This window comes from Sus scrofa, chromosome 5 (genome assembly GCF_000003025.6).
Source record: "Sus scrofa isolate TJ Tabasco breed Duroc chromosome 5, Sscrofa11.1, whole genome shotgun sequence".
In the NCBI taxonomy this organism is placed as follows: domain Eukaryota; kingdom Metazoa; phylum Chordata; class Mammalia; order Artiodactyla; family Suidae; genus Sus; species Sus scrofa.
In genome coordinates, this window is record NC_010447.5 from 103010830 (window position 1) to 103023459 (window position 12630).

General features: G+C 42.0%; 1 protein-coding gene across 17 annotated transcripts in view; it reads right to left on the reverse strand.

Annotated features, from left to right (window-relative positions):
• NAV3 (neuron navigator 3) overlaps positions 2969-12630 on the reverse strand; it is an 849425-nt gene continuing 839763 nt past the window's right edge. For all 17 annotated transcript variants that reach the window (XM_021093080.1, XM_021093078.1, XM_021093079.1 and 14 more), the window contains 2 exons: positions 10176-10379; positions 2969-5615 (listed from right to left, as the gene is read on the reverse strand). In XM_021093080.1, coding sequence (XP_020948739.1) covers positions 5502-5615; positions 10176-10379 — 318 coding nt within the window. In that variant the 3' untranslated portion in view covers positions 2969-5501. The remainder of the gene's footprint in view (positions 5616-10175; positions 10380-12630) is intronic.

The following is a 12630-nucleotide window of genomic DNA, read 5'->3' on the forward strand; positions in this document are numbered from 1 at the left end:
TGACACACATCTCAGACCTACTGTACAGCATGGGGAGATCTGCTCGCAGCCCGTAATGACCTGTATGGGAAAAAAGAACGAACGTATGCGTACGTATAACTGATTCACTTTGCTGGACAACCTGCAACGAATACAGCATTGTAAGTCAACTATACGCCAAAAAAATTCCAGTGGTAAAGGTTTATAATTTTCGTTACGATCCTATGGAAAGCATAATTGAGCGCTTTCATTTTCTTCCAACAAGTCTCCAGCTCAGACTGCGCTACGTTTAATTTCTATAAATACGTTTTCTTGCTGATGAACTCCTGGGTCACTAAGAGGTAGTTTATACTTCATGTGGAGAAGAGAACCTCTGGTGATTACTTATCCAAATCCTTGTTGTTGCTGAACTAGCAATAATACCAAATTCAACAATGCAGTACTTCGCCTGTTAGTCAGTGCCCTCCTCCCCAAAGCAAAATGCTATTGAAGTTTTTAAATGTCTTCACTAATCAAAGACATAGAACTAGACATTTTGTAAGGTGGCTTATTTCTTATGAAAGTGGTGGAGTTTTTTTAACATGAAAGTCCTAAAGTCTGAAGCCAAGGCATTGGACTATCACCAAATTCATACATAATTCCCTGGTGTTATTGATTCTGTAAGTGTCTGAATATCCTGTAGCTACCACTCACTGGACCTCTCCTCACTGGTCAAGCTTTAGTGGAGAACTCAGGTACACGTCAAAATAAGAAGCAGAGATACAGCTGTCCTAACTGTAGGTCTTTTAGGTTTGTGGCCTAAGGAGGGCGCCTGGCACACATTAGGTGTGTAATTAGTTTTGATTGAATAATAATAGTTCACACTTACATAGCACATAAGATGTGACAGACTTTTCCGAGTGCTGTACATATTTTAAAATATTCTATCTAGGAGTTCCTGTTGTGGCGCAGCAGAAACCAATCTGACTGGCATCCATGAGGAGGCGAGTTCAATCCCTGGCCTGGCTCAGTGGGTCAGGGATCCTGCATGGCTGTGAGCTGTGGAGTAGGTGACAGATGCAGCTCAGATCCCGCATTGCTGTGGCTGTGGTGTGAGCCAGCAATTGTAGCTCCAATTCGACCCCTAGCCTGGGGCCCTCCATAGGCTGCAGGTGCGACCTCCAAAAGCAAAAATATAAAAAAAGAAAAAATAAATAAATTCCATCTCCAAAGAAGCAGTCTTGCAAATAGATACTACAACACTCCTGTTTTACAGATTAGGAAACTAGATAAAAGATATACTTTTAATAAGACTCCAGTTATACCATGACTATATTTTCAAATTGAATCCTGAGAGTATGTGCTGTACTCAAGTCACCAATTTATGATAATAGCAGGTTGGAGTTTATCGTTTCCTCAGTGCCAGGCGTCACTGTAAGCGCTTTATGGATCTAAACGGAATGCTCCCCTCAGCCCTATGAGGTAGGTGCTATTACTATTCCCATGCTATAAGTGAGTTGAGGTAGAAGCCACTTTCTTCAAATAATTTTGCAACTTTTACTTCTGACCCTTGAACAACGCAGCCATCTGAGAGGTCGACGTCCCTACGATCATGCTTTTGAAGATGAGGAAACTAGACACGGAGTGTGAGGAAACTGGGCAAGGTGACAGAGAGGACAGTGCTGTAATTCACACGTACACAGCTGGACGTTGCCTGCATCAGAATTATGTCCAAGGGTTGTATTCATCACTGTTTATCTGGATAAGATGAATTACGGAAATTTCCTGTATCTCACAAACTGCGAATGAGGAAACAAATGTCCCAATTTTAATCCATTATCAGTGCTTGATCCATTTTAATCAATACTGCTTTGGCTCCGCAATTGTCCTAACTAGAAATTCTCCTGTCTAGAATTAAAACCCTATTTATATCAACCAAATAAATGTTCCAATGTCTGGGGTTGGAAATCAAGGTAACAGAAAGAAATTCTAATTTTAGAGAAGGTTCCTCTTTGTTTTTCTCTTCTTTTTTGGCTGCACCTGCCGCATGCAAAAGCTGCCAGACCAGGGATCAAACCTGTACCACAGCAGTGATAACATCAGATCCTCAACCCATTAAGCCAACCAGAGAATTCTAGGGGATTCTTTTTCTTTTCATCACCTCTATTAATTTTTTTGTGTGTCTTTTTTTGCCATTTATTGGGCCGCTCCTGCGGCATATGGTGGTTCCCAAGCTAGGGGTCGAATTGGAGCTGTAGCCACCTGCCTACACCAGAGCCACAGCAACGCGGGATCTGAGCCGCATCTGCAAACTACACCACAGCTCACGGCAACGCCGGATCATTAACCCACTGAGCAAGGCCAGGGATCAAACCCGCAAACTCATGGTTCCTAGTCGGATTCGTTAACCACTGTGCCACGACGGGAACTCCTATCATCTCTATTATTAAATAAACCACCACTGGAGTTCCCATTGTGGCACAGTGGGTCAAGGATCTAGCATTGCTATAGCTGCGGCCGAGGGCACAGCTGCAGCTTGGATTTGATCCCAGGCCCGGGAACTTCCATATGCCACAGGTATGACCAAAAAAGAAAAAAAAAAAAAATAAACCACCACTAAAAAAAGTATTCTACTTTAAAAGCATCTTTAGAGCTAAAAGGCCAAAAGAAGAGTTAATGGACTAAAAACAAAGAAACATGTAATGAGCTGATGTAATTAAGCAAATAGTAACATTTTATTTTATATTAATTCTTACTTTATAATTATCTTGGTAGGCTAGTCAGAGTTTTTTAAAAATTCACTGAATAAAAACTTTCCCTTTAAAAGATACACCTCGTGCCTTCAGTTTCTCTACTCACTTAAAAGCTGTGAGGTCCTACCGCTGAGGAATATAAAATGAAGATTCATGCCCACCCTTATTCATGGCATGTTGATAGTGCAAGTGGTATTTTAAAGCTTGATACTTCTGTGCATAATTACTCAATTTTCTCCATACATAAACGCCACACCTTTTTGTCAATAAATAATTCCACTTTAATGGCAAAGTAATAATTTAGACAGATACAGGGTGCACATCTGCAAAAAAATATATGCAAGCTGGTTTACAAGCTAGAGGAACACTCAACCAATAGAAAATACATCACCCAGTTAAGTCCATTGACACCAAGTACTTATTGTTGGGGCTTTACAAAGACTACAAAACTTTCCAGATGATTTATTTCACTGTTTCTGTCTATTTACATGATATGTTACATCAAAAATGTACAAAATATAAAATGTATACAGACAAATGTTTCACAAACTAGTTTAAGTTGTAAACTAGGTGGACCTACTGGGATGTATTGCAGGAATTTCTGTTTATGATCATGTTTGGACTGTGTTGCTCAAAATGGCAGGGAAAGATTAGCAGTTCTCTTAGCTCACATATGATACAAGGGCCACGAGTCACTCATCCAGCTACGTATTTCCATGTTTCACGACAGTTTTGATCCATGTTTGAGGCTTCAGCGTCAGGGTGACCCTTCTATGTGCATAAATTCAGTTCAGATTTCCCTTGGGGCAACGGCACCGTGGAGGCTATAGACTGCGTGACACTCTGACAAGCTGCACAGATGCCTCGTGTTGCTACTGTTCTACAGCAACGGACCCAGGGGTGGTCGCAGAGGGTAGCACCAATTGCACAGCCTGCAAGCAGCGCATTTTCACACGCACAGAACAAGTCTACGCCATGGCCTAGCCCTTGCGTTTGGAAACGTCAAACCTGTCCTCTGTGTGTGGTCACTTGTCCAGTCACTCCCATCAGTGCCCACGCACTCGCCTAAAAGCCTGCACGACAGATGCACTTCCAGGCATTTTCACTTTTCCAGAAATGGACTGGCTTCATGGGCCGTTCTGAAGCATGCTCACTCTAGCACTGATAGCTCCTGCGTAGTCAGAACAACGGTTAGATACAGGACAAGCACACCAGATACTAACAGCATTGAGGGTTTGCATTCTGTATTTGTTGGCAACGTACAGGAAATCTCAGCAAGTGAAACACCTCTTCACACCCACAGGATAAAATACAACTTTTGCGTGTGTGTTTCGATTTGTGCGAGTTTTTAAAATGAGTATTTACAATACCTACCCAGTAGACTGTGCAAATCTAACCTTCTTTTACAGTATAAACGCTTCCTCAGCCACAGTGACGTCACTGCATCAGTGTTCTCGAATGCCGAATTTCTCAGGTACAACAACAGCAATCAAAACAACATGCTCAGAACTCATAACCATAATTAAAAAAAAAAAAAAACAGAATAAGAGAGGAAAAGCCGAATAATTGTGCTCATGCTGCATCCAGCTGTACTGGACAAAAATTCCACATCTCCTGCCTTCTGAACCTCTTTCGCCTAAAACTAGACTGAATGCAGCCATACGGCTCAGCTCTGAAGTGACAGCCCAAGAGGGTTTCCGGGTTACGTGGATATTCTGGAGGATACGCGAAACAATCTATTCACAAGGCGAAAATACTGATCTTCTCCCATCCGTTTCTTCAAGAACAAAAAAATAAAAGAGAGAGAGATGAGGCTACTGTGTTAACGGATGTGGCTTGGTTGTAAATGAAAAGACAGTGGAAATTACCGATGGTTTTGGATTTAAACCACCTGTTAAACTGTTGTAGAAATCTGTTTTAAGGCAGTGAGACAGCACCACAGGAAATGTTTCTTCTTTTCACTGAAAAGGCTCAAACACATAAAGCCCTAAAAAAGCCTTTTGTCAGTGTTGACTAATAACTGGTATAAAACTCTTTTGAAGGGAGTGGGCAGGTGGTGGTTTAAAAAGACATTGGTGGTAAAACAACCTTATAAAACCTGTGACTCATACACGGAAAAGTTGGTGGAGCACATCGCGTGCACGCGGCAGTTAGGCATGGCATTGGCACTTATCCAGGTGCCACAGTGCTGTTTCCCTGGCGGTCGCACCATCGCACTTGTGCTTACGGAGGGCTGGCCTCGTCATTCTGCAACGGGGTGAGGGCTCAACACAAACATCCTGGGGCTTTGCGACCAGCACCATGTGGCACGAAGGAGGGTGGACGGACCAGAAGAATGGACCCTGCTCGGGGAGAACAGCCCCACAGAGGAAACAAAAGGAGGGAACCCAAAAAGAAAAACCAAAAAAGAAAGAAAGAAAAGGGAAAAAAAGAGAAAGCAAAGAAGGTCTGCATTGTAAACGTTTAAAGAGGAAAAAGCATAAAGTCCAGTTGGCTATCCCATGGGCAGTCTCCTAGGTTGCCCTGTCGTTAGGGTCCAGTGAGTAACGGAGCCACACATCACTCCAAGGATTTACAAACGCCTAGAAAGAAAATAAAGGGAAGCTTCCGTGTCAATTGAGCGTCTTGGCGGTTCCGACTTGGTTCTGCTGCCTCCATGGAGACCACGACTCTGGGTCGGGGGCCTTGACAGGGTGCTTTCATACTGGCAGTGGTTTAGTGAAAATACCTTCCTTTTGAAACACTTTTTTCCTTAAACCATAGTCTTTTCCCCTAACTTGTCTTCACCCTCTAGAGGGTGGATTCAAGAGACGAATCGGGAACGTCTTCGTGGCGGCTGGTGCTCTCGCTGCTTTGTGTGCCCGAGTAATTGGCTGCTTCTTGGAGTTTCCTGAGCATACTCATCTGGAGAGAGAGAGAGACACACGCTGGAGGGGAGGCCGATGCAGCGCGGACGCCAGCCCCGCAGAGCACGAGGCCCCGAGCCACACCGAGGCACGCTCTCCCCGTCCCAGGGACACTGGAAAACACGATTTTCCAGTTTTTCTAGTGGCGCCTGCCTCCTACCCTATTTCTCCCAAACAAGCCTACAACACCGAACCGTAAGGACAAAACAGGGCTTCCAGACAGGTCTTTTACTGGCAGTCGTGAATGAACACAGCTCCAGCAGGGCAAGGGAAAAGGAAACTGTATCACAGCTGGACATCTGGGCGCGTGGCTAGAGAGGACGCCAAGCTGCCCAGCTCTTTGGCTGCGAGCAGCAGAGGGCACCGGATGGCAAATCAACGTCCTGAATGTTCCCACGCGCAGCCCCACGCAGGCTCCCGCGCACAGTCCCTGGAGAGGAGGCGGGAGGGAGTGCAGGGGAGGCACCTGCTGCAGGCGAGCCCACCATCTGCCGCCTAGGAGCTGACCTCGACAGGAGGTGACTGCATCAAGTCGACCATGAGGGTTTGAAGAGAGAGAAGGGAAGAAGCACTGTCAAGTTTCTGCTGTTGAATTTCTGGCTAAAATATGCTTGATAGAGCACCGAAAACAAAAACCAGCTTCTGGAACAAGAGCGGCTGTCTCAAGGTTCCCAGCCTCAGAGGACAATGGCCGTGTTTGTTCTAGTGCAAGGGACATGTGCAAGAAAGCAGCTGAGGAGGACAGCTCCCGTTTCCATGTACTAGAAAATAAAAGGCAGCCGCTTTGCTTGGGTTTTGATAGATCTGCAGATCCACTGGTAGGGACGTAAAAAGAAAGACTGTTTAAAAGCAAATCATGAATAAATGGCTTAACAGTTTTAGAAAGCACAGAAAAATTGGCATGTCTTCCTGAGGGTATGGACTTGTTCACTTATTAAGGGTTTCAATAAATTGTAATAATCTTTATATTGCTTAATGCATGCTAAGTTGATTACTTTAGAATGCAATCAAAGTTGTTTTCCTTTTTTTCCAACTTAGACATGTAGGGGATCTGATCCAATAGAAAGAAGAAATCTAAAGAGGATTCTTTAGTCATATATTAGGTTCAGCATGCTTGTTTTATATTCAGCATAAAACGTGTGTTCAAAAAAAAGCTTGTGAAATAATTTGAAAAACTGGTAATTACCAATTCCAGAAAGAATGCCTGTCTGACAAAGAGGCTACATTTTAAAATCATTTTCATATTCTTCAGGACAATAGTTTTCAACACAATTTTTTGGTCTAATTACTTGAATTTACTAAATTGGCTACATAAAGATGTGAAAGGGTTAATGATAAGCCCTGGAACCCAGTAGGTCAAAAAGCCGAACGCATCAACATGCTGCTTCTCCCTCTCTTTCCCCCCTTCTCTGTTTCTCTCTGTCTCTCTCTCACACCCATGCCTTCATGCACATTCATTATTGCTTTCTCTTTTCTTTTGTCAGTCCCTCCCTTATTAGTAGCTGGCTGTTATGTTTAGGCATCTGGGTGAAGACAATCTGCAAAGAGAACTGTATTTTGAGCACCTTCCTGATTTGCTAAGAGTAGAAATGGTTTCCGGGGTTACGCTTCTATCTCAGTCCCAAATGTTTGAAATCCCTCGAATGCTGAAGGTTGTAACAGTTTCATGGTGTACTAAGAGCATTATTAAATTCTTAAGTTTTGAAAATGGTGCCATAAGGTAAATGTGTTCCACTAGAATAAGTTCAGAAATCTGATTCATGAGAAATACACGAAGGCTTCACTCCACCTTTTGTAGGTAGCTTTGTACATTCAAGTCGAGGAAGACTACAAGAGGGAGGTAAGGTCCTACACCATTCAAGGTCACTGGATAGATCATTATTCTCTCAAAAAGTATCTCCTTTTCTCCCGTGCTTCTTTCCCATATCCGGAGTCACAACTAAAATGTCTCTCATTTTTGGTCAGGTCTTTTCACCCCTGGTATTCATAAATCTGCTAGTCATCCAGTCTCCAGCCTCCTTCCTTTAATCTGCCCTCTATTCCGTTACCAAGGTCACCCTTATAAACTACACATCTAACTTGATAGGTGCCCAATGTCTGTGCGATAAAGTTTTCACCTCCTCTAATGTAAGCAAGGCTTGACCTGATTTAGCAATTGCAGGCTTCTGAGCTTTCACCCTCTTGCCCCTTTTGTTCTAATTCCGCCAATGTGTAGACAGCTCCCGAAACTCATTTTTCTTGTTCTGTTCCGTCCTGTTTCACTTGTCTCCTTAATTTTGCATCTTCAGTCCAGTCCCAGGACGGCCCTTCGGGACATCCTTCCAGACCTGGTTCGAGCATCTCCTCCTCTGCCAGTGCGTTCTCCTAATCAGCTCCCATTGTCAGAAGACTCACAGTGTACCTAGAATGCACCTCTCTCATTATTTTCCTATAATCTGTACATGTAAATATCTCTCTCCACAATGAGACTGTGAGCTTAAGATCAGAATGATATGCATTTTCTGATCACCATGTCATATCCCTGGCTATATATTTATTATTTTGCAATATTTATTGTAGGAATGAATGATTTGGTTAATGAGTACACATTGTATTTTTAAAATACTGTGAGATGTACCAAAAACTTGTATCCTTATTCAGATTCAAAAATATACTACCTAACATTAAATAGCAGGTTCTTTCCTAGTATTCCTGGTTTAGTCTAGACTGCAAATATGTTTTTACCTTATGTCAGTAATTATAAAAATACAGAGCAATAAAAGCAGACAGAGAGATATTTACTTTCCTATCAGAATGTGCTTAATTCACAGATTTATTTTTAAATGATAAGGTTTTTGTCATTTAACATGTCAGATAGCATAAGCTTTTGTTCCTTAAGATGTTTAGTTGAGCGGGTTAGGAATTAGGGTTTGGTTTTGTTTTGTTTTAACCCAAATTCTCATTCAGAGTGAGGAGACTTTGAATGCCTTTTCTATAACAGAAGAAGACAAGAGCAAGAAAGGACACGCCCTAAATGTCCCATACTCTAAGAGAGTAACCATGAAAACAAATCTATAAACACCTCACCTTATTGGGAAGAGTATTAAAAACTGCAAAAGGAGAATTGGAAATTGTTAAAAAAAAAAAAAAAAACGAAGAGGAAATAACCAATATTTGCACTCGAAGGCTTATTGTAACTCTAATAAAATTTAATCATTCTATGAGGTATCACTTAGTGTATGCTCAAAATTATGCTGACTTTAAACCAATTCTGTAACCACTGTTGATGTCTAGCTGTGTATGAGCTAAAGGGCCAGATACCTGTTATAAAAATTTAAGTCCAGGCTGTAAGAAGGTTATTATGGTCTAGATCAAAAGTCCTAAAGAAGATATCCGTGGACTCTAAGTAGACCAATGTATATACTTCTATATTTTATGGAACTCTTTGAAATAGTGTGCAAAACTGCGTGTGTGCATTTTGTCGGGAAAAAGATCGTCACACTTTATCAGATGGTTCACATGTGGCCCCTCCAACGTTAAGAATGATCAGCTGAAACGAGGATGATGCCGTATATGTGCTGGGGCTGTCGGTATAATGGCACATTCCCCAAAATATCAAGTCATTTCAGGTTTTTAGGCGTAGCTATAGGCTTATGATTTTAATCCTTTCCTTTTTGCTTAAGTAACACAATGATCTTTATTTCAGCATGTGTTCTTTCTGTATTGGCTATCCAGTGATCTCTTTTTTCCTTCTTTTTAGCCATGCCCACGGCTCGTGGAAGTTCCAGGGGTAGAATCTGTGCCTGAGCAGCTGCAGCGATAATCGGATTTTAACCCACTGCACCACAAAGGAACTTTCCAATAATCTCTTTAGTAAGAGAATGGTATGCCAACAAACACCTTTCATGTGATACTAATCTATAGAAAGTCACCTATAAAAATAAGAAATACATACAAAAATCAAGTAATTTTACTAAGAATATCATTTACTTAATATTTGCAGAGTGTTTATCCCTCAGAGGTTTACTGACTTATATTAGGCTTTTCAAGATTGCAAACTGAACAAGGCAGGGAAAAATGCCCTTTGATTTCCAAATCAGTTTATTCTTCCCTACTCTTGGCAACAGAACACTAATTCAAAATTTAGTTAAACTAGTTGGTGCATGCAAAATATTCTTTAGTTCCTCCACTATACATTAGATGATATTCTTTTGTGTTTTTCATTTTAGAACAAAATTCAGTTTTTCTCACATACTTAATGAATTGAGTGATGCAGTGTTTAACATTTATTTACTTATTGACACAACTTTCTGCAAAATAAAAGAAAAATTATGGCCACAGAGTTCAGCCTGGCTTTGGTGTTTCTCAATTATTTTTAAGCATACAAGTCTAGTCTTTTGCGTCAAGAACTTCACCCCATGAAGTAGGCTAAAAGTAAACATTTTAAAAATGAGTATCAGTAGCAGGAACGTCTCAAACATTACTGGATAACTGATGTCTCTAAGCAAATGACTAAATGCTAATGACTGTACACTGTAGTCAGAATTACCGAGGAAAGAATCAAACCTCAGACTCTTACCAAGGGATCCCCCTCTGTGTCAGTCTGTGGAATGTGCTTTGAGGTTGTGGCTTCCTTCGTGGACACACAGCCCTCATACCCAACATCTTCTGGTCGCAACGGAAGTAATGCTGGGCCTTCCTGAGGCAAAGATGCTGAGCTCCAAGGATATGTATCAAGCACCCACTTTGAGGGGTCTTCCCAAGGCGCTCGTTTCCCATACATCTGAAAAGCGATCACACATACAGCACATATAAAATGTATTAATTTCTTTCTTTCTTTCCTTTTTTCTTTTAGGGCTGCACCCTAGCCATATGGAGGCTCCTAGGCGAGGGGCTGAATCAGAGCCACAGCCACAGCAACACAGGATCCGAGCCGAGTCTGAGACCAACGCCTACGCCACACTCATGGCACCACTGGATCCCCGACCCGCTGAGCGAGGCGAGGGATCGAAACCACATCCTCAGGGGACTAGTCATGCTCGTTGGGGACTAGTCTTGCTCGTTGGGACTAGTCATGCTCGTTGGGACTAGTCATGCTCGTTGGGGACTAGTCATGCTCGTTGGGGACTAGTCATGCTTGCTGGGGACTAGTCATGCTCATTGGGGACTAGTCATGCTCGTTGGGACTAGTCATGCTCGTTGGGGACTAGTCATGCTCGTTGGGACTAGTCATGCTCATTGAGGACTAGTCATGCTTGCTGGGGACTAGTCATGCTCGTTGGGCCTAGTCATGCTCGTTGCTGCTGCGCCACAACAGGAACTCCATAAAATGCATTTCTGTTCCGTATGAAAGGTGACTACTAATTGAGTTATTCCTCTGCACATTGAGTACCTGTGGGATTTTCAGGAGGACACAGTGTCCATACACAATTTCACAGATTTTAAACATATATCTGTCTACCTAGCTCACTTGAAGCTTGAAGGCTAAACAAAATAAAGCTGTAGACAAGATAAATCTGAACATCTGGGATGGAGAGTCAGCATTTGGGGGAGAGAGTGAGGGAGGTTTATTTTAAACACATGAAGAAATGACTGCCCACATGCATCTCTGTTAACAATTTTCCAAACCAAGAGAAAGCTCAACACTGGGAAAGGAAAGTTCCAGTGATGGAGAAATGAAAAGAGCCATGACAGACACTAAATAGCCTCCTGTACTAAAGTGCACTTCAGAAAGATGATGAGTAAAAAACCCTTTTCTCTGTCTACTTCATTCTCTTGTAACTTCCCTTGAAAATAAGACTCTTTTCTTCAGATTAACTTCCTTTATCATCTTAGTGCTTCCTCTTAAATCTCCTCTTAGACGTTTGTTTATTTATAAGACCACCAGTAAAATAGGAAAACCATGGGAAATGAAAATTTTGTCAGAACACATATGTAGGGAGAAAGTTAACAAGATAGAAATGACAAAGCTGGTTAAAGCACTGGTGGTGGAGTAGAGGGCAGAAGGTGAATCTAAAAAATGTTAAAGAATTTTTAAGCTGGAAGCAAAGCCAAAACCAAACTGGGAAAGGCGCTGTGAGGAGACAGAGACTGATGGGACTTTGCTTAAAAAAAAAAAAGTATAAGACCAAAGAGGCAGAGGAAAAAAAGCTAAAAATTAAGAAAAAGCAGTAACATGGGTACATTCATTCTTTAATGGATTTTCACTCCACTGAGTCGTCAGGCAGCTACTTGGCCCCGGATGGCACAGGGCTCCGTTGTGAGTGTTCTGTGTGGCTTGTTGGGGTTCAGGGAGACAAAACCAGCATGGACACTGATCCACGAAGGGCCCATGGGCTGTCTTGAACACTGTCTTTTGAGATTCTCTTGGAGAACTTGAACAAGGTTTGAGGTAGTGGTAGGACTGACTTTCAAAAAAAATGTTCAGGTCCTGATATCTGTGCATTTCTTAAGGAGACGGGTAGGGAAGCAATCACCAGATTTTTTCCTTTTTGATAGTTCTCTTGTTTCAGAGCAGACATTTCCTCTCAGCTCAAAACCTACTTTACAGAGGAGGTAAGACAGAGCTTGCTACACAATTCTGACTAATTGAAGGAAAGTGTATAATTCTTAGAAAGCAAAGGTTACAGAAAGAATATGAAAGTCTAGTAGAATCAAGTGATGTCAGCCTTTCAAAGAATCATCAAGGACAGTAAAATTGAAAGTGATCAGTAAAAAGGCTCAATTTTGTATTTCAGAGTAAAGTGATAGAAAGAAAATTGAAAGAAGAGAAATGTCAGCATTCAAAAGAAGACGAACGGATTGCTGACATTTCAAGAAAGAATCACGAGAATAAAAGTCGGAATCCAGTGCATCACCAGTGTTTTTTTTTCCCAACTAGAACATCTGGCCAAGAGTATTCCCCGTATGGTTCCCCACCAAAGCATGAGCCTTCATCTGAGGAGATTTTTCTGTTCCTCTCAACTCATTTTCATTCTTGCAGCCAGGCTTTGTGTTTCCACCTCTTGCTCCACTTCACAGTTCTTTGTCACCAG